Below are 23484 nucleotides of genomic sequence, written 5' to 3'. Positions count from 1 at the left end.
GTAAAGTATATAGGATATTTTTCCCGCACCGCGAATTGACGTGTCGTCTATGAACTTTGCGAAAACGATACATCACTTCGTGGTGCCGAAACTATCCAGGATACGTCGGTTCGTTGTGCGGCAATCCACGAAACGTCACTTCGTGGTGCGGCAACCATCCATGATATGTCACTTCGTGGTGCGGCAACCGTCCACGATACATCATTTCGAGTTGAGGCGTCTATCCACGATACGTCACTTCGTGGTGAGGCAAGTATCCACGATACGTCAATTCGTGGTGTGACCGACGACTTGATCCGTTTCAAATAAAGGTTTCCGAGTAACATTAAACCATGCAACCCTCATTATGGGTACCTGCGTCCGGTGCTTGATGTGCCTCACATTAGGAAAATCAGCCATAACAACAGTAAAATACTTCAGTTTCAATGAAAGCAAAGACGTAATAAATTTCTTTTAAAATCACCAGGAGTTTTCAATAAGTGTGAATGCGTTATGCTGACACTCGGCGCCTCTGTTTTTTTTTTATTTGTTTTTCGAAAGCTCATGCCAATGACTTGTATTCAACATTTAGGCTAATCTTAATTTAAAGAAAAAGGCCTTTGACGATAATTAAAGCATCTTTATGTATAATAATGCACAATTGACCTCTCTTCCTTACCTGCTGTTCCATCTACAAACAAGGCAGCATAAATCAATAACACCAAAACTCCTAATTGAATGGTCAGCATTTTGGTCCCGGTGTATGTATTCGCAACACTCAATATCTCAATGGAGTATCCTATCTGATCCAAACTTCTTGCCGAAGCGACTCTTCGCTGTCTCCGCTGTCGGTTGGGCACGGCTCAGGTCAACCCCATCTAATATCTATCTAAGCTAAGTAGAGAAACGTTTGCCATGGAAACCATGACCATGGATCACGCACGCTTTTTGAGATGTTTGATTAGGATGGCGAGGACAGTCAGGAACTCCTGAAATCTCCTTGTTTCATTCCCAGGTATATATTTTGTTTGTAATATTGAACGGTTATTAAGTCTGGAGTGATGAATGGTAACACATAACAACCGTTGAAAACGAACGGACTGATGAAAAGCTGATTCCATCGGTTGACGCAGTGGCGTGCCGCCCTATATCAATAATTTAAATCTAATGTCATTGTTCATGACTGAACGCGTGCGTTCACTTAAGAAGCGATTTGAAAGCACTGAATTGTGAGGTTTTTTTTATTAAATTGAGCGTGGTTGAATTGTGGTATACTTCACGGAGACTTGCCAAGGTTGCCCGCCAGATATGCTTAAATACGAAAGTGGATCAACATGGAAGCATGTCGCTTGGCTTGTTCAACAGTTACTATGCTAATCAGCGCCGTCATAATAGTGACGCTACAATTCTGGTCCGCTATGTTCTTGGGAGACGCCCGAATTTTATTATGTCTTTCTTTAAAGGCCTATATGGATCATTTGCATTTATCCCCAAATAACCTACCGAATTATCATCCAAAGGCTAAGCCAGACAAAGAGCTGTTACAAGCTGGTACTAAACACCCTGTGAAATTATTCCGTCTGGCTTGCTGTCATTTAGAAGAAATCAACAAATGTCCAACGATTAGTCGTTGACTGATCGTTGGAAATAAAAAGACATGTGAATGAAATCGTGTTTCATGATCTATTGTGCATGGTGTAATATCCACTGAACTGAGACTTCAACAAGTCAGGCTTGGAACATTCTTCTGTGAATTTTGAGCGGTATTTTTTTCAGCGGAAACGAACAAAATGCATGAAAAGTGAACTATCACAGGCCTTAATGCTTCTAAGCCAAATACTGGCCAGCGCATTGATTGTCAGATCGACCCATGACGCAGGGGTCATTCTGATTTAAATATCTACGGGTTAACCAATAGGGTGCTGCCTTAATCGTGACGCACGAGTACGCAGGAGAAGTAGGACAATCAAGTAAAGGCGATGTTTCACAGCCAAGACAAATAGCAACCAATAAGATATCAGAAGCACGAGGCTATTGCCTGTGTTGAGAGAAGGTCTTCAGTAATCCAGACGGATTAATTTCACCGAGTGTTTAATACCAGTACGATATTTGATCCAAGTAAGCTTTTCGATAATAATTTTGTACGTTATTTTTGGGATAAATGCAAGTGATCCTATAATGCCTTTAAGCAAAGACGAAGACATTATTCATGCGGCCCCCAAAAAACAAAACGGCCAAGAACTGCAGCATCACCATTAAGACGGCGCTGATCACCATAGTAACGGTTGAACAATGCAAGTGACGTGCTTCCATGTTAGCCCACTTTCGTGGCCTGGTATATTTGGTGGACAACCTTGGCAAGTCTCCATAAAGTAGGCCAATATCAAAACCACGCTCCCTGTGAATTAAATGAAAAACACGCAGTTCGATGCTTTCAAAGCGCCTTGTGTTATAGAGAAAAATTAAGTGAATGCACGCATTGATAATGAAGATTGAAACTCGGTTAGGCTTCAATTATTTATATAGAGCAGCGCAGCAATGCGTCAACCGATAGAATCAGCTTTTTATTAGCCCGTTCGTTTTCATCGGTTGCTCGATACCATTCATCACACTAGACTTAATAACCGTTCAGTTTTATAAAAAACATATCTGGGAACACAATAAGGAGATATACTTGTTCCTAAATGTCCTCGTCAACCTAATTCAAATCTCAAAAAGCGAGCGTCAGCCATGGTCATGGTTTCCATGGCAAACGTTTCTCTCTACTTATCTTAGATACATATAAGATGAGGTTGAACCAAGCCGTGCCCAACCAACAGCGGAGGGAGCTGCTGCGAGAGTCGCTTTGTCAAGAAGTTTGGATCAGATACTCCATTGAGACATTGATGAGTGTTGCGAATACATACACCCGGACCAAAATGCTGACTATTCAATTTGGAGTTTTGGTGTTATTGATTTATGCTGCCTTGTTCTTAGATGGAACAACAGGTAAGAATGGAAGGGCGATTGCGCATTGTTATACGTAAAGATGTATCGATTATCGTAAAATGCCTTCTTTCTGAGAAACGTTATACTTTGAAATTTTGAATATATTAGCATAATGCTTAGAAACAGGACTAATTATATAACAGAAGCGGGCTTAAGGTGGAACTCTGGGTAAAACAGAGCCGCCAAATCGTCAGCATAACACGTTCATGATTTTTTTCCTAGTGATTTTTAAAATAAAATTTATTATGTCTTGACCTCCATTGAAAACTGAAGCACTAATTTCTTTTTAAATGCATGTTAGCGTTATTCAAGCTGATTTGACCAATGTGAGGCATATAAGAGCGGACGCACGCAACCATGATCTGGGTTGCATGTTCTATATTATCAGGAAACCCTTAATTTCCAACGGATCAAGTTTTCTGTTAACCCACGCCCAGCATTAAAAGATACAGTCCATCATTTGTAATTTGTGCATTTTGTTCGTTTGAAGCAACAAAGGTGTTCAAAATCTAATGAAGGATACTGAACAACTAACCTGATGAAGTTTCAGCTCAGCTTCAGCTGTATATTCCGAGGAAAACAGCATTCTAGGATCTCAATTTCAAATCAAAAGTTGCTGAATCATGTTTTGAATTGTTTTGAATTGCAGCTATACGCGATGTCGCGCACTGATCCGACGAATTATAGCAACCGCGCCCGCCTGTGCTTCGTGCCAATGCTTGCGCGCGCTGCGCCGAATAACAAAACGAACAACTAATTTAAATTTTCCTACAAGACGCACCGTTGGAAAGGCCTTCTTTCGTTGATTACTTCAAAATGATAGCTTGCCAGAAAGATTAATTTCATAGGGAGTTTAGTCCATTTACTATCTTTCAACCAAGTATGTTTTTTTCAACAATAATACGCCAGTTACTTTTTCGGATGGCTGCAAATGATGGACTGTAGCTTTAAAGATGCTCTAGTCGATTTTGTTATTAACCTGTAATTTGTTACGTCTGTTTTTTTTTTTGGCATAGCGATGTCCTGCTACATGGGCCAGGAGCTGGACCCCTTCAGCGGTAGATACCGCTGGGTGATCCCCGTAAAGAACCCCTGTCATTGCAAGGAGGTACACGTGGATTCACTCAACACCCGAGCACCCAGCAGACCCTTCAATGTGACCTACTATGACACCTTCTTGCGAAGCAGCGATCCAATGGAGATCGGAACATTTCTGAACTGCACCCAGACTGGTACCGGTAAGCTACTCGAGGAATAACATTATATTTCAAAACACATAAATTTTAATAGGGAATTGGTAAATTTTTAGCAGCCAATTTTAACGCAGCGTCTGCAACTGGAAAAAAAGCTTTGTCTTAAAAAGTTCAAGGATGGATTAAATTTGAGCAGAATTTTAGAGAAAAAAACATTGTTCTTTGAATGTTAAATATTTCGGCTTTTTAGTATTTTGGTATTTGATTCACTCTGATATATCCACAAATAAACAGAACTTTGTACCTTTTTAGCTTTCCTGTACCACCTTGTATCTGGGCTTTTGAAAATCTCAAATTTAATTTTGTTAAACATCTTTTCGTACATTTCTGTCTCGTTGATCTTTTCGGGCAAAGTATTTAGACTCTAAAATATTTAATTTTCATTTTTTAAATAATGATTTTCCAGCCAGAAACATGCTTCTTCCTGGATTCTATACGTTGTAGGCAAGCTTTGATCATGATAATTATAGATATGTTTATCGTTTCGGTTTTGCGGTAACACCATGTGGTAATAACTACTGCTTAGAAGATATTAGTTCTGAGAAGAACTTGTCCTGCTTATTATCAACTTGCTAAGTAGTTTTTGTTCTGTTAAGAACAGTCCTTCTGTAAGTTCTAAAAGAACTTGTCTTTGGTCTCAACGTTTCGACTAGCCTGTTCTAGTCATCGTCAGGAGACTGAAGATAGTTGGAGATGCTACTCCTTAAGTAGGATTTGTTAGGATTAGGAGTGCTTACTGCTAAGCAGTAGTTATTACCACATGGTGTTACCGCAAAACCGAAACGATACCGATACCCCACCATGCAAAGCCTCAAGTCTTATATAGATATGTTATTTAATCATTGTAAACTATATGGTGAATTAAAAAGAAAATGACCTGGATTAAACAAGTTTTTCTTAAAAGGCAATCAAATTTGACACACTAATGAAGGATATCTTAAAAAAGCATGTCCTTCCACTCATTTGGAAAAAAAACCCAACTAATTACTGAAATTGATCCATACTATCAGACGTTATGCATGCTTTACTAAAACCATTTTTATAGCTGTCCATGGATTGCCATTGAAAGCTATTGAGTTCAGTTAGAATGACAGATTACACACAGGCATTACAATCCAAATGAGATTTTAATCATTTAAATCAAGACGGACATTTTATTTTTACAGTCAGATTTTGTGTTTTGAATATGAGGAACAAGTCAACCCCCCCCCCCCTGAAATATTGATAGTGACTCTTGCTGTTTTGTTTTGTAAGTTTTAATCATTCATCGAGGTGGGAAAACGTCCATGTTTCATTGTATTTAATGGGTATTCATCAGTTCATATAATGGTAAATGATCAGCCGTGGACAGCTGACTTTTGTGATCATGTTATTAAAATAGACACAACTTGGGAATAGAGTTCGCAAATTACGTGACATATTTACAGTTACAAGTCAATAAGATATTTTGTATTTTTTTTATTCGGTCACTTTTTGACTCACCGTGTATAGACATCAACTTATACGTTCACTGTACCGTTGGCAATGTGCATATCTTAAACCGCAAATTAACTTGGTACTCTCGAATTATTGAACGGGCTACAGCAATGTCAGTAGTCCAACCGTTCATTGCGGCGTGAGGTCAATTTTGAAAGATGTTTATATCCTTTCCAAACGTAACGTTGAGGTTGCTTTTATTTAAGAAACAACAATACGCTCGCTGACAGTGACGGGCCTGACTAATTAGCGTGTCAGTTATATCACTTGTCACATATAACCCCTACGCTTGAAAGGTGGCATTTTGACAGACAAAACCTCGCTTATTAACGATGTTGGTTAGTCGAATCAGTTGCATCCTCAACCTTCGTTTGGTGGTATTTAGATTTTGGATGTGGCCCAAAACCATGAAAATTTTCTCTTACATATCAAGTAAATGCACGCATTCAGTTATGAAGATTTAAATCGGTTAAACTTTAATCATTGATATAGGGCGGCGCGGCATTGCGTCAACCGATGAAATTTATCCTCTTTTCATTAGCCTGATGGTTTTCATCGGTTGCTATGTGTTACCATTCAGCACTCCCAAGTCAAGTCAGTTAAATATAAATAGATCTTGGAACGCGATAAGGAGATTTCAGAAGTTCCTGGATGTCTGCGCCAACCTATTTAAGCATCTCAAAAAGCGAGTTTGAGCCATGGCACCATGGCAATGGTTTCCATGGTACACTTTCTCTAGATCTTGTTGATGTTGACGTTCAAACTTGTCAATGTTGACCATAATTCATACTTGATTGTCATGATATCAATGTTTCATCCTGCATCTTCGCAGTTTGGACCATGCACCTTCGCAGTGTCAATGTTCGACCGTGCTTTCCATAAGGGCCCTGGTTCTTTTGCATAAATATTAATTAAAACAGTAAGATAATTTGAATTAAAACAAACAAAATATGTCATAAACAATAAACACATCAACAATCAAATTAAATAAGACATATAAAAGATTAAGTGCTAAGACCCAACAAATCAGAGTAAAACAAGTCCTAGGTTAAAATTAAGATTAAAATTTTAAAATTTAAATCAGTCGATAAATTAAGCTTACAATAATAGAGGAAATGAATGTATAATACTCTAAACGACAGGATAAAAACATATAAATTAGTAAATGTAAGTTTATACTAAAATGCCAAAATTATTATATTAAAAGGTATGAACAACACATTATAGAGACGAAACATTTACAACGAAAATAAAACAAAGAATTCAAAAAAAAAAAACCACACCTAAAACACCACCCCCAACAAATCCTTAACGTGACATACATATTATGTTAATATAATTGAAAAGATGAATGTAACAAACGACTCTAAAACCAGGTAGAAAAATTAGGGAAATTATTAAAATGTAGCTAATAAAATACCAGTAAAATAATACATAAGAACATCACATTAGCCACAAACATTTACAACAAAAATATAATAAAGACAATTAAAACAATTAAAACGGATAACAAACAATTGAACCAGAAAAATATACTAAAAATGTACTAAAAACAAATTGGGATATCAAGCAATTAAAACATTGAAATCAGTCAGTTAAAGAAGAGATTTAAATTGATGCATTGACTTTGCCTGTCTCTGGGTCGTGGTAGGTTTGTTCCTTCCCAGGTTTCTTAGGTGCTGAAAAGTGCGCCTGGCTGCATTGGTCTTGGAATAGAAGACAGATGTTATGACCCGTTTGACTTGGCACGAGTATTGGCAGAGTGGCATGGTTTATCAAAGCGTGATGTCAGATATGCTAGACTCAGGTTATTCACACATTTATAGACTTCGCACAAACGGTGCTTTTCCCAACGTGTTGGCAAAGGTGACCATGAAAGTGCCCGTGCGTTCTTGGGTGGGCATTAAGAATTAATATGGCCAAACGGTTGTGCAGTTTAATAAGCTTGTCAGAGTGGCAAACTAACTAATCAATAGGGTAATATTGCAATATGACAGTTGTTTAATGTCAATTAGCATTTCATATACTCGGGTTTCAATAGCATATATTCAGGTATTTGATATAACTTCATTTATTATATGTACTTATCCCTATGTTATTTTATCAAAGGGAGCGAGCATTGTAAAATGCTTTTTTTTCTTTCGATAGTTCACTTTCTTTTTTGACTCACTCTGCATTACAATTCTTTATTATTTGATAAGTTATATGTTTCAATCCAATATTCCTATTGATAGATCCCTGTCTGTCCAATCCATGTCAGAATTATGGATCCTGCTCATCTCAGCCTACTCTGACTGGTGTGATGTATTCGTGTCATTGCTTGTCAAGTTTCTTCGGACCCACCTGCGACATAGCAGGTGAGAAACATATTCATGTTGATGAATGTGTACTTGCCTGATTATCCATTGCAATTGGTGATGCAGTCTTTTGTTCCATTATTCTTTGTCAATTCAGGCGAAGTAAAAAAAACAACATGTTTCTCGTCCCCGCCTGCTTCCTTTTTGGAGGCCGCCTGGATTTTTTTTATTATTTTTTATTTTTGAAAAATGCAGTAAAAATAAATTATATACCAATACAAGTCTAAATGACACCGTAAATATGTTCAGTTCTCTTGTCCAACTTATCTTTCATTTAAAAGTGTCTTTGAACAGTGGAAACACCAACGATTGCAGGAAATTTTTAAATGGCGGCCATCTTGAATCAAATAAAAAATAAAAAATAAAAGCCCCGCTTCCTCCTTTTTTTCAAAAACCCGGACGAGAAACGTGTTTTTTTTATTCGGCCTTAAACATATTGTATTTGCTCTACATTTGCTCTTTTCGAGATGATCATACACTAAATTCGCATGTTCCATTGCCCACATGCGCACTCGCGTCCATGCCCGCGTAGAACTACACTGAATTCGGTCTCTGTATGTGGAATTGAGAAGTCAGAAAAATGAACCACGAAGTTTCGTATAATTACGTGAAAGGGTGAGTCAAAAAGAAAGTGACCTGGATTAATCATTATCTCTCTCTTAAAAAGCAGTTGAATTTGACACACCATCGAAGCTTATATTAAACAAGTATGTTCCTCCACTCATTTGAAAAAGGGAATTACTGAAATTCATCCATGGGATGAGAAGTTAAGCTATGCATACTTCACTGAAAGAACCAATTTTTACAGCAGCAGTCAGTGAATGCCATTTTAAACTATTGATCTGAGTGAAAATCAGCGGATTACACACAGGCATTCATTTACAGATGATATTTGTTTAATTTTTGTCAAGACTGAAACGTTATTTTTAATGTCAGATTTTGAGTTGTGAATATGACGGTTTTGTTCTGAATTAATGATGGTGATTTTTGTCTTTTTTCTTGTGCACATTTTCGTTCATTCATGAAGGCCGGAAATCGCCCTTGTTTCATTGTATTTAAACGGTAAATGATCAATGGACAGCTGAATTTTGTTATGTTTGAATTAAAATAGACTTAACTTGTGAACATATTAAGCAAATTACGTGAAATGGTCACAATTACTGGTTAAAAAATATGGACTGAACCCTATGTTATTTTTATCAAATGGAGCGAGCATTTTTTCTTCGATACTTCACTTTCTTTTTTTCACTCACTCTGTATTACAATGCTTTGTTATTTGATAAGTTATATGTTTCACTCTAATATTCTTATTGATAGACCCGTGTCTGTCAGATCCATGTCAGAATGATGGATCCTGCTCATCTCATCCTACTCCGACTGGTGTGACGTATTCGTGCCACTGCTCGTCACCTTTCATCGGACCTACCTGCAACATGGCAGGTGAGAAACCTATTCATTTTGATGAATGTTTGTAGCAAATGAGAATACAAACTACTCGCGTAGAAATTTGAAGGTAATACACACCAATTGCAAACATTCACAAATGCAACTGCCAACCATGCCATATCATAAAACAATCGTTCTTGATTGAAAGAAGAGATTATAGAATCCGGGCAAATAATTGCGCCGGTATATTGTCATGTTTGCTTTTAGAAAAGAGAAAATGTTCACATGATAATTTTCTCGCGATGGTTGGGACCAAACAATGCGCTGTCAACAGAAACCTATGCTTTGCGTCCAAAAAAATGAAGATACACTTTCGCAGTTAAAAAAGGAAGACATTATTCACTTAGCTAAAATTTCGAAAGGTTAGTTTTTTTTTATTAAACTGCTTCAGATTTATCGCATTGTTCCTTTAATCGACAATACATTATTTTTGTGAAAACTGTTTTCATTACCTTTAAAGATATTAGGATGAAGCGCCACCAAGCTTGCAAGCATGTCTTACTGTACTCATTTTGATAAAAAGACCCGTGAAACAGTTCATGCAAGTCTTTTTATTGCCATTTCTGTAGAAGAATGCAAATTGTTATTTTCTTAATCAAAACAGTATAATTGTCATAAAGCTGCATGGCGACATCAATTGCAAATGACAAATTATTTGTAATGTCTACATTTCAGTTAAAATATTTGTAAAAATTGTGGAATTTCTGGAGAAAAAAAAGAAAATCTTCCGCAGGCGAAATCAAACTTGTCTTCCACATCTGCTCTTTTACATATGCAATATTTACTTTGTTTCTCTGTTTAAATTTTAGACCCGTGTCTGTCAAATCCATGTCAGAATAATGGATCCTGCTTACTTGGGACTACTGGTGCTGGTTTGACGTATTGGTGTGTTTGCCCGTCAGATTTCTTCGGACCCACCTGCGACATATCAGGTGGGCAAATCTACATTCATTTTGACGATTGTTTGTGGAAGATAACAATACAGACCTAATCCATTCAGTTACCACAATTTGAAGACATTAACCCTAAAAGGGCTGGGGTGGAATTCGCCCTCCCTCCTCAACTTTTTCGACAATACCTTAACCTGAGCTGTCCTGACTTTTTAGCCTCGATACTTGCGCATCTTTTGATACCAAATACATAAAAACAATTTCCGGCGCTACAAGAATGCAAACTGAAAATGCCCCTGTACACAAAGCAGCATTCCCATTGGCGCATATGAATAATTAATAAGCCATAATTCCAAAATCCTTTGACCTATAATTATGAAATTTCTTGAGTATTTGTATGTTAAATTGTTATATGCATGTACCGAGTCTCATAATTTGTCGTCAGTCGATGGCCAAGTCTTAAGAGGATGGGCGGAATCCGCGACGGCTGTGAGATGGTCAAAATAACCCGGCTCTTAAGGAAGTGCTAGCATGCTTGTTTCCACACTCTGTCTTGATATAAGACCCGTGCACATTTATGATTCATCTTACTTTTACTTCCAATCCTTTTTGGTGGGTGTTTTTGTCCTTTTGAGATTTTATGCTAATTCGCATTGCCATATAGTTCTTAAAGGTAATGACTACCACTTCCACACATTCAAAGACGACACTGCCACAAAACAGTATGAAATATCCCACTTGATTGTAAGTATACAATTATGGTCAATCGTCCTGTGAAATCATTAGTATGCTTTCAAAGGAAAAAATACAGGGTGAGTAAAACAAAACGAAACCCAAATGTCGGGACCATTGTTTTAGTGAAATTCTACATGTATCACTTTCAAAATCTAGGATCGGATATAAAAGCCCAATTCATAAGCTTTTTTTTAGTACAAGAATCATTCAGATCACTCATGTACTTTTGAAGTTACGGAATTTTAAATACAACCACCGTTTTTCAGTTCTGTCTATGGATCACAAAAAAGGTGTGCGTTCTTTCAGCAAAACGAAAACCATTCATATACATCTCTATGTGATTTGTTTTCGCTTTGCTGAAAGAACACTTGCCTTTTTTGCGATCCGCGGAACTTTAAAACGTAGGTTGTCTTTAAAATTCCGGAACTTAAAAAGTACATTAGTGATTCGAATGATTCTTGTACTAAAAGAAAACTTATGAATTGGGCTTTGTTACAACTGATAATGTAGTAACCAACGGATAACGTATCACCAACCGATAATGTATCACAAATTGACCGATATTGTATCACTAACCGATAATGTAGCAAAAATTGACCGATAGTGTAGTAAAATTTGTATCCGATAATGTATCACGTGTCGACGGATAATGTAACTACAAAATAACTGTATCCGATAATGTATCACCTCGGAACGGATACCGTATCAACCGATAATGTATCAAAAATCAACCGATAATGTATCAGTATATTTGGAAAAGGTGGAAATATTGCAAATTAATTAAAGTCTAATAAGTGCCTTTACTATGATGAGTTCCCACTCGGGAAAGTTTATCATTAAGAATTTTTTTTTTAATTTGGGAGGGAGTTGCTCTGGTTTGGAGACGCTCTACTTCCAAGTGGGCCTAGACTAGTGGTGTACCAAGCTTTTGATGTCGGGTGGGGGGGGGGGGGGGGTAACCGCACTCGCACATCCGCGCCGAACTTAATGTGGACAAGTTCTTTTCTCCGGACACTTGGCCTCCGTATGGGCTCCGTGCTCTAACACAAGAGGGCGCGTTTTACCACTTTTGAGAGTACCATGGACGGGACATAGCATGTGCGTACTGTAATGTACTGGTTCGCGCTCAAAGTTAACCACTTCCAGAATGTGCCAACCGGGCTATTAGCCGCAGCGTCTTCGCATGATCGTCAGGCAACGTCGGCTCGCATACATTCAATTTAACTTGCGATGGTATCCCAGACTATTCCCTTCCCTAATTCAAAATACGCAGTCGATGGACCGGGAACCAGTCTAGGTCCTCCCCCAACTCTCCGTTTCTGGCCGTTGAAGGGGCACTTGTGCACGGAGCCCATAGCTTCATGGTAAAATCAAAAGCTGGGGCGGGGGGGGGGGGGGTGGGGTGGGGGGGGGGGGCTCGTGCCATATTTTCAACGGGGAGCGCTGATAAAATCCTACAATCATGTATACACTATATTACTGTACCGTACAAATGCACCGGCTTTTGTTTTAAGGGGGGGCACCGTTCGCTTGAGACGTCATTTGTTATTTGTCCACCCACTGACTTCAGTTTGTTGAACCCATACAGTTTGCAGTCCAAACGTCACGAGCCTGCCGCACCTTTGAGGCCAACACAGGCGCGGATCCGGGGGGAGGGGGTTTAGGGGTCAACCCTCCCCCCCCCCCAGCTGTGACCCCCTCCCCAAAAAAAACATACCGGTATAATGTCCGCCTGTTCAAATTACGGACGGAGGCAGCTTAGATAGGGGGTATTTGTACACCATTTTGTAATCCAGTGTTAATAATCGTCGAATTTGAACAGCGCCGCCTATTGAAATATGGTACCCTCCAGTTTTTGATTTTACGGAGGCCAAGTGTCCGGAGAAAAAAAACCTGTGTATATATTCAGATTTTTTTGCTGATGTAACCCCCTCCCCCTGCGAAAATTCCTGGGTCCGTCCTTGCAACAGTGGCGTAAATCTGTGCCGGGGACTGGGGGATGGGGGATAGCTAAAAAAATAAAAAATAAATCCCGGCCGTGAAATTCAAAAAGAGGGGGGGGGGGGGTTGCTGGAGACCACATGACACTGGGGGCGCAGTCCATGATACAGATGTATCAGCGGATTTCAAGCTTTGTGTACTTTTTCTCCCTTTCTCAGTACTATTTAATACATTTCGGCGGTTGGAATGTTTGAAAAATACCTCAAAATCTGCCTTTTTTCTCTAAATACGAAACAATGGGGGGGGGGGTGTGATCCAATAGCCCAGACCCCCTCCCCGGAAAAAAAGTGGGGCGGGATATATAGGACATAAAACAAACATTCGTGTACACCTTTTCCCCATACTGATACTTAATCGGTTGATTTTTGATACTTTATCGGTTGATACAGTATCCGTTCCGAGGTGATACATTATCGGATACAGTTATTTTGTAGTTACATTATCCGTCGACACGTGATACATTATCGGATTCAAATTGTACTACACTATCAGTCAATTTTTGCTACATTATCGGTTAGTGATACAATATCGGTCAATTTGTGATACATTATCGGTTAGTGATACGTTATCCGTTGGTATCAGTTGTAACAGGCTTTCATATCCTAGATTTTGAAAGTGCCACATGCAGAACTTCACTAAAACAATGGTCCCGACATTTGGGTTTCGTTTTTTTGGCTCACCCTGTAGAGCATTTGCCATCATTAAATACCAGCGTTGCCATTTCTGTTAAAGTTTCAGGTCTTTCTCATCTGGTCTGTAACTCGTGTGAATGTTTATTTTCTAAATAAAAACAGTATAATTATCAGTTTAGAAATGGGTTCCCGTCAATTCAATTCAATTCAATTCAATATATTTATTCGTCATGTGAGACACATGAAATTTGTTTTCCTATTGTACAGCAGTAAAATATTTAAAAATACACTCGTTACAAAAAGGTGATACTAAGAACCGACAATATAAATTGCACAGTAAGAAAACAAAACAAATACAAAATATCAAATGAAAAACAGCCTATGGACAACATGTTGAACCCCCCCCCCCATCTAAAACCTTAGTGAAATGGAAGAAACACAATCCAGATGACATACAGGGCACACCAAACAAAAAACAATTTGTTATTCAATCAAAAAATAAACGGATAAAATATTATAACTTGTAATTGACAAGGTATACAAACAAATAAATAAAAACAATAGATTCGTATACATTTAAAAATACATTTAAAAATATTTGCACAAATCAGAAAAACAGCCCAGAGCTACATGCTACTTTTGAACAGTAGCATTCCCCCACCAACTAAACAGTACACTAGAAGCGACCTTGGCTAAAAACTAGGTGGAAACAGAAAACCAGGTGCCGTACAGGGCATAATACCCATTTATCTACATAAAACCCATCTATCGTCATAAAGCTACATGGATGGCCACAAAAGTTGTCATTTTACTTTCTATATAGTTTCTACTGACTAAGAACATCTCCGATACAGTTCTTTAAAATTGTAGAATTTCTGCAGACATTGAAATATCTTTAAAAACAAAATCTTCCGCATAAGATTTGTTCTTTTACATATGCAATGTTTAATTTGTTTCTCTTTTTTATTTTCAGACCCGTGTCTGTCAAGTCCATGTCAGAATAATGGATCCTGCTCATCTGTTCGTACTGAGACCAGTGTGAAGTATTCGTGCATTTGTCCGTTATATTTCTTCGGGGCTACCTGCAACATATCAGGTTAGCAAACCATTCATTTGGACAGAGTTTGTGGAAGATAAAAATACAGACTAAACTTAGTCCATTCAGTTACCACAGTTTGAAGTGCTACCACGCGTACGCTTGTGTCCAAACTCCGTCTTGATAAAAGACACCATGCACATTTATCTTACTTTCAGAGTTGTAACGAGTCACTGTATTTACTATTTTGTGACTCGATTCGAGTCGAGTCATTTAAAGGAAGTGATTCGAGTCATTATGTCATAAGGTCGAGTCGAGTCGAGTCGCAGTGTGAAACACCGTCTAGTAAATTAGAAAATGGAATAAGAATTCAAGGCATCAGTATGAAATCCAAAGAACTAAATATGCTGCGTAGCACCGAATTGACAGTTTCAGCGGGAAGATGTACGTAAACAGTAACAAGAAGTGAAACTTCGGTTTAGTCTCATGGTCCGGTGAACAACAAATTTAATAATGAAAAAGGACTGAATTCCTAATTAATTCGAGAAAATCTACCCCAAAAAACCATATCCTTTCTACCTTAGAATTACCAGCGTCTTGCGGAGCCTACATGGAGTCTGGTCGATCTCATGGCAGCGGGTACTACACGATCCAAGTTGGATGCGCAGGGAACAAACAGCTGACTGTCTGTAAGTACAAGTAGTAACCCGTCAAGCTACAATGAACTTTAAGAGCAAATTCCAAAATTTGACCATTCAGCTTTGTCGGTGGCGCACCCAGGATTTTTTTTGGGGGGGGGGGGCTCACAATTGTTTTTCAAATGTTTCATTAGTTGTTGTTTTTTCAAAAACGTTGCCCAAAATTATTGGCTGCAGAAAAAAATTGGGTTATTTTTTGAGGGGCGGACTAGTTTGATGTTGGTGGCGTCACTTACACCCCTGTTATACTACTCGAAAATAGGCCACATACATAATTATCACCAAGGTCAAATCGTGGGGCTAAAAAAAAACCCAAGACAAAAAGAATTGACTACCTTTTGGGGGGCTCCAGCCCCCCGAGCCCCCCCCCCCCCCGCCCCCGGTGCGCCACTGAGCTTTGAGTCAACTAAAATACAGCTGTTACAATTGTCCTGTTTACAATTCGGGCGATTCACAATGCAGTGCGCCATCAAGAGTTTGCCATGGAGAGTTCATTTTTCAAGTTTACGGTCGACAAAACATGGCCATTTGAACGAGTGTCAGTAGAAAACTTTAGCTACTTTGTTATAGATTGGGGCACTAGGTAGCGTTCTGCCGCCTTACAAAAAACTCCATAATCCATATTGATAAAAAGAAAAGAAAAGGGCAAACCATGATTACATTCGAATCATACTTTTACAAACTTTCTGGCCGGAAAAACTAATAATTTCAAATGTCCCGCGCTGCAAATTTGTCGACCATCTCCCACAATGCACTGGGGAAAATGAACTCTCCGTGGCAAACTCTTGGTGGCGCACTGCATTGTGAATCGCCCGAATTGATGGATCACTCGTGGTACATTGGAAAGACTCACAATAACATTTGAATTCAATATGGCGTATGGAGAATTTACAAGGAATATCTGCTGTGTCTATCTTGTTTTTAGCTAGCTATCGCTTATTTTCCCCAAAAAATATTATGTTGGTATAGAGGTGGCTAATGTTTCGTTCTCAATTCCAGATTGCGATCAACATTCCAATGGCGGAGGATGGATGAGGTAAGTGAGGAAAACTTCAAACTTGTTTTCCATTTTAAATTGTATACTAAAGATGTACAATGTTTAAATAGCCGTGCAATTTAGTGCGCAATGTTTAGTTCTAAAAATGATGCACAAGTAATTGGCTGTTGATTTTGCAAAATGTTAACATCAAATACTCCATACGTATTTGACTGAAGGTTTTATCAGAAGACTGGTCCGAGCAATTGCTCGGGTTACAACTTCACTTGGACCGGAGAGCTGATCACATGTATGGGGCTCGACACCGATATCACTGGGTTTGCAGTGAGTGATGACGTCACCACCGTCAACACCGACAACTCGTGGATCCTGAGGGATAGTTCTGGGCCCTCTGGTTCCCAACCACTGACACTCCCTGCCGCTGCCGTCCTCGCCAAATTGGCCAATTGCAAAACCCCAACAGGAGTCGATTGGTCTCAGGATTACCACGGTAACGCGCACTGAAAGAAATGCCTGGGTAACATTTCGTTTAGCCCAAATGGGTTAAAATTTTACCCAAGTTTAGGGTGAAAAATGCAGCTACCCAAAATCGGGTTGTGCCTTTACCAAATTAATTAGTTAGTTAGTAAGAACTTGTGGTTTAATTTAACCAAAACTTGGATTATTACGATTACCACATTTAGTTATACCGTCTAAGAGAGTTGGTGTATGAGGCTACGCATGGGTTGTTTTTACTTAGAACTTTGGCTCATTTTAACCCCAAGCTTGGGTTATGATTCACCTCACGGAATTTACATCTTCCCGACGCAATTCTTATGTATAGTTTGGTAGGGGGTCTACCCGATGTTGCCCAATACTAGTATGTTCCCCAATATCGATGTTGCCCGAAATCCTTATGATAAGGGTTAGGGTAAGTTTAAGGGTTAGGGTTATATGGTAAGGATTTCGGGGAACATCGGTATTGGGGAACATAGGTATACACCTGTTTGGTTGCAGTACCCGCTGCTATATGAGATTCGAACCAGCCAACCGACTCCGGCAAGCTCGGTGGCCAAGTGGTCAGTCGTCTCCACTAATAGGTCGTGGGTCCGAATCCCACCCAATTATTGTTTTTCTGCCCACGATCACTCGGGACAGCACTGAGTATACAGGGCTCATAAAAGACTCTCGGTGAAGGGCGAAACCCAATACTGAAATAGTCATTTTCTTGATGTAACAGTGACCATGAGGCACAGAATTAATGATATTGGAAAGCGTTTGGTAAAGAGCTACTGAAAAATTACCTGGGTTAATTTTACCCAAGAAAGGGTGACAACTGCAACTACCCAAAATTGGGTTGTTCTATAACCAATTGTTTGGGGTTAGAATTTCAGTTAAATTCAACCAAAAGTTGTGGGTCACACAATACTAAATTTAAGTGGGTCTTGTATGACCACAAGTTTTGGTTGAATTTAACAGAAATACTAACCCAAACAATTGGTTATAGAACAACCCAAGTTTGGGTAGTTGCAGTTTTCACCCTTTCTTGGGTAAAATTAACCCAGGCAATTTTTCAAACGCCTCCCATACTTGCACAATTCAAATAAATTCTGAATCTGATTGGCCCAAATGGCTAACCAGTTTCAGGGTCATAGTTCAAGATGTAACTGGTGTCCGAAAACGGAATCGATGTCTAAAAACCTTGATACTTTCTTCATTTTGATAACATTAATGATAATAATAACTTTTAAGTGGTGCACTGCCCTGTGTGTACTTGGTACATGTAGTAAATATTTCAGTATTGGATTTTGCCCTTCACCGACGGATTTTTATGAAACCTGTTATACTCTAACTATGCTTGGCTTGTTTTTCTTCCATACCCATGATGCATCGAGAATGTTTATTATGTTTGCGTATTTCGTACGTAGTTATATAGGCTAAACTTTAGAAATCAAACGATTGCTTTTCATTTATCAAGATGGATACGCGAAATTCCGGGGCGCACTCGGAACAAATGGTAACTGGACGAGAATGTATACAGGATGCTATGACAACGTAGACATCGGCGACCAATTCACATTCCACATCGGTGGAGGGTCTAGTCAAACCGGCGAATTCATCAATGTGGGATGCAACACCTACGGGAACAAGTACGAGCCAGTGTCTCATAACAGGCTCACTTCTCTTTGGTAAGTCTGCCGTATAGTCCAGTGGATATATAAGCACGATATGTTTCACACAGACATTTCTATTTATGAAACAGATATGCTCATTTTATTGAGCCATCGCAACTCGCCCTTTCAGAGGCGTGGCAGCACTTTTGAAAAATGGGGGTTACTCCGTGTGACCATCGGTAACCTATTATTATGTGACATCATTTGGTAGCACTACGACTTCCACGCACACGAGTGCACATTACCAATGTTGTACCTGTTTTTGGTCAAAATGCTATTTGTGGAATAATATGTCCCACTGCAGCCATGCATTTTAACAAAAACCTGTAGGCCTACCTGCCTATGCTGTTTGTTCCATTGTGTGTTTCTGGATTCAAAACGCTGCGTCATACAGCCATATGTAATACACCAACACTGACTTTCGCCAAACTTTTATTTCATTAAATAACACCCTCATTATGACCGTCCCCTTGTGCGTTCGATGCGCCCACAGTGCGCTCAAATTATGGTTAGAAAACTTCAGAAAAGGACTTTTATAGACATCTCACAAAAATAATTTGGGTAAAAAAGTTGACAAATTTCATGCCAATCAGCTACAGCGTTCCCGAGTAGGTGGGGCATACTGTGATAGGCCAACTATAAGTTTTCCCAGTTACTTTAACACTTATACAAGTACTATTCAAATTCCATCCAACCTCAGGCTCGCGGCGCGGCAGGGCCCGGATGGCAAAAGTTGTTTCATGGTTGAAGGGCTGATTGCCACAGTTTACACACATCGGCCTACATACATTCAAATTCCATGAAAAGATACCGTAATTTCGTTCCAGAACGCCAATGGGATCCATTGTTTATTTAGATTTAAAATTTACACCTAAAGATTTCATATTTTGGTCCAGCGTAATTCGCGAATCTAGCGTTCTCATTCGTCGTTGTTTCGGGAAATTCGTCTCATGCGGAGATTGGCGTTGAATTGAAGAAGCACATTCGCTTTTCATCATTTACTGAAATGCTTGGGTCATTCAATTTCGTTAGTGACAAGCTCAAAGCGTCTCTCAATAAGCCACCTTATCACCTAGTCATATAACCATGGGAATGTTTATTCCGATATTGAGCAAAGAGACTGACCGACGAATTAACTAACACCCATCAAGCTAAAACTGTGTATCACTGACGAAATAATAACATCGCTCTTTTGTCATTTCAGGATCTCGGACAATGTGCGTGCTATCTGGATCATGACAAAGCATCTGACGACTGCAGAAGGAAATACGCCGTAGTACATTGTATAACGTGGACCCAACGTTGTTGCACCTTATGCAGTTTAGATGTATCGTTTCGGTTTGCGGTAACACCACGTGGTAATAACTACTGCTTAGAAGATATTTAGTTCTGAAAAGAACTTGTCCTGCTTATTATCAACTTTTGCTAAGTAGTTTTTTTTTGTTCTGATAAGAACAGTCCTGCTTTAAGTTCTAAAAGAACTTTGGTCTCGGATTAGATGTGTTGAGCTATGCAGCTATCGGATGGCAAAACAGCCTATAACTGGAAAATTTGAGCTTTTGAGACAATGACCACTTCTGAGAATTTTAAGGGCGCTCTTTTGTTTCTGAAAGTTTTAACGCCACGGGGCGTATGGTTTTGCAGATAGCATGAACTATCTCACATTCTTTTTGAAATTTTACCTTATAAGATCTTTACTTGAGTTAGGTCATGCACGCGTCTGTGGTTTTTATGACGAAACTGCCCTAACTCTCAATTAAATAGTTCGCTGACTTGAAGATGGGTTGTTTTTCCCACAAAATCCATAGCGAAGAAGATCAGTGCATTTTTGTGCATGCTACGAGTTAGGCCTTCACTCATAACAGTTAAGTCTAACTAAAGATAGACTGCTTTGCCAACAAAGTATTAGAGTTTAGTGCTTGATATAATTATTTCGTGTCAAAGGATTTTAATTCACAGACATGATTAGGCCTTAATTTCCAAAATCTTCAACCCACTTACATACTCCAAACTTGGAAAAATAAGTATCAAAACAATTCCTACATTCATGCATTCAGTTCCAACCCAATCATATCTCACATTATGTTTTGTACATCGTAACATTCGCACTTGCCGAAAAGTGTGCTGCGAAAATAACTATACGCAATGAAAATGCGACTTTAGTAATTAAGAGGTAACTGCGAGGTATACGTCTCTCATACTTACACAATTCCTAATGGTCCCTTGCAGTCCCTAATGACGCGCTCCGTTCACAAATACCCCCTCACCGGCAAAGAAAGTACAGTTGGGGGTGACCGTCGACCGACGCCATCTTGCCTGACTTCAATTTTGCCGAGAAGCGCGGCCACTGCGTGTACATAGAACAAATCCCCTGGTGTACGTGCGTCACACACAAGAAACGGTGCGCGTCAACCAGCGAAATGTCCCGCCCATGGGACGTCGTTGCTAGGTAAAAGGGCGCCCTCTTTTTTGGCGCACGGAGCCCATGGCGCAGTGAAAGGATGCTCAATGAGACTATTGTCCCAGCTAATTTTGAGTTTCATCCCGATTTTTGTCAATGTGCTATTTTTCTTGCAACAACAAAATTGTCTACTTTTGGGTGAGACATCGAACGAAAACAGTCGGCCCGTGTTTCGTTATGGAAACATAACATTAACTATTCCGAGTTGTTTGCAGCTTGACCTCAATTGAGTCCTCGAATGTAGACTTGTTCCCGCCCTATCAGTATTTACAATGAATAGACCTGAGAACCAGTCTACACATAGGACGGCTCTGTTTGTGCGCAGAAGCAATTGAACAATTTTTATTAAAAGCCTTTTTGGGGGGGGGGAGGGTTTCGTACGCCCGAATAGTACGTTTTCTTTTTGTTTTAATATTAAACCGTATGTAGTAAACAAGTTGCAATTCGAATTTGTCGAAGAGCTTACAGTTATCTTTAAAATTAGTTTTACTGTATAACTGTTGTAAACTTAGTTAGCGTGATGTTTTTCAGATTTTACTGACTCAACGGATGAGGATGAAGATGACGGGTTTTGTTATTGGCAGAATTGTATTCAGAAGTGCATTTGATCAATATGACAGTGCTCAGTATATAGGATCCTTTGCATTTTGTGCATTTTTTTTTATCACCACCCACAAATCCAGAGACGAATGTTCAAAACCCAAGTTGTTGAAGTTTCAGCTCGGTGGACATTACACTTGTCGAGAAAACAAGTAATGAAACATCCACAACCTTTTGCCTTTCGAGCAACATTTACAATAGCACTCGATATTTCCATAAAATCAATCAATTAACCGATCGTTCAAAATCGCCTACATTATTGATTTCTTCTGAATGACATAAGTCAGACGGAATGATTTCACGGGGTGTTTAGTACCAGTTAATCCAAAATGATTATGATTATGAAAAAGGCAGTATACCACGCGATATGATTTAACAGGATGCTTGAGACTATTATTTATACTCAGAGTCAAGTGAAGCATTTCATCATAATTTGATAGTTTCGTGTTTTAATGTTTGCAAATGTTGTACATTGCCTTTAAGATAATAAGAATACTTAGATAATTAGTCGCCTTTATGAAGTGCTTTTATCAAAATGGCATGATTATTTACATTAAATCCAGTTAGTATATAACCAATTGTTTCACTCTGTAAGATATGATATGGCACTACTATACGTCAGTTGCAATTTTTACTAAACAATGTTTGTGTCTAATCCAATTATTTCTTTTGGCGATGGCTGGAGATGTTGAAGAATAATTCATTATAAATTAGGCCTAATTATTGGGACTACGAAGCAGGGCCTTTGCAAGTTGGCCAGTGCCTTTAATCCAAGTAAGCTTCGATTTTGATAATAATTTGGCAGGTTACTTCGGGGATAAATGCAAATGAAATGGGCTTTAAGTTAAAAATTGTAAATAAACCTTACGCCTTCAGGCGGATCAGAGGACGATGGTTTTGTATCGCTGGGATAGGCACGAGTAAAGTTTTGTGCATTCATTGTAACGAAATTAAAGTAACAAAAAATTACTCCCTCTGAGATACTTGCAACGCATAAGGTACTTAGTTATTGTTTTATATTTTACAAATTGGTGGCACTAAAAAGTAATAAAAAGCACTTTCTTTTGCTGCACTTTCTTTTGCTGGACCTCATTTGGACGCCGTACCATTGTACCCCGTTTCTGTTTACTTTTTTTGTGTGTTAATGTTACACGAATCCATGTAGAGAAAGGGATGAGTACACTATACACCATCGATTTTAAAACTCTCGTTTCACTACTCGTGTTCTTGAAAATTATGTTTAAAAAATTGCATCATTTGGGGGATGGGAAAGGAGGCATATGGGCCCCAACAGCTCGGTCAAATGTGGAGGGGCGGGGCAAGATAGCTATGTACCTTTTCTAAGTGGGGCATCGGCCGCCATGGCCCGCACATGTTTACGTTACATAGTTTGGACATTCTTTGGTTTTCGTGTAGTCAAGAAAAACCTGTGAAAAAAAACTCAATTTACTCACACTGTGAAAACTCTTTCAACCCATTTTTTCTGATTCCCTTTAGTGTTTCTCTTTTTTCTAACACTGTTAAACCTTACCCCAGAATGCCTCTAAACTTGTTTTTCAGAGAGGGGGAAACACTGTGTGGACGTGGGCAAGTCCACACAGCGTCTCTGCTACCTGGTTTATGTGGACCTCTTTTGTTTGGGAGTCCACGCTCTTTATAAGTGCACTTATTTATAAATTGATATTAAATTTAATTTCAAAGGTTAAGAAAGAAAGTGAAAATTGTTAAAATTTAATAATATATGAACAATAAAAAGTGAGGTCCATAACCGGAAAATGTTTT

General features: G+C 38.9%; 1 protein-coding gene across 1 annotated transcript; it reads left to right on the top strand.

The window, feature by feature from the left end:
• The first annotated feature begins 2765 nt into the window (after positions 1-2765).
• LOC119740539 (neurogenic locus Notch protein-like) lies at positions 2766-20952 on the top strand. Its single transcript, XM_038215885.1, has 10 exons — positions 2766-2967; positions 3984-4205; positions 7931-8053; positions 10309-10431; positions 14731-14853; positions 15378-15482; positions 16491-16527; positions 16707-16978; positions 18446-18656; positions 19846-20952. Exons 1-10 carry the CDS (start codon positions 2766-2768, stop codon positions 19916-19918), a joined length of 1491 nt encoding a protein of 496 aa, XP_038071813.1. The 3' UTR covers positions 19919-20952.
• The last annotated feature ends 2532 nt before the right edge of the window (positions 20953-23484 follow it).

The sequence above is a fragment of the Patiria miniata genome, unplaced genomic scaffold, assembly GCF_015706575.1.
Source record: "Patiria miniata isolate m_02_andy unplaced genomic scaffold, ASM1570657v1 HiC_scaffold_10, whole genome shotgun sequence".
NCBI classification, from domain to species: Eukaryota; Metazoa; Echinodermata; class Asteroidea; order Valvatida; family Asterinidae; genus Patiria; species Patiria miniata.
The sequence above is the reverse complement of the archived record's forward strand: the minus strand, read 5'-3'. Positions and strand labels throughout refer to the sequence as shown.

What these genes read in the sequence shown, in the direction of transcription:
- LOC119740539 (XM_038215885.1), top strand. Translation starts at nt 2,766, where the DNA reads ATGAGGTTGAACCAAGCCGTGCCCAACCAACAGCGGAGGGAGCTGCTG. An exon ending in GTTCTTAGATGGAACAACAG is followed by an intron (nt 2,968 to 3,983) that starts GTAAGAATGGAA and finishes TTTTTGGCATAG; the next exon opens with CGATGTCCTGCTACATGGGC. An exon ending in GAACAAACAGCTGACTGTCT is followed by an intron (nt 15,483 to 16,490) that starts GTAAGTACAAGT and finishes TCTCAATTCCAG; the next exon opens with ATTGCGATCAACATTCCAAT.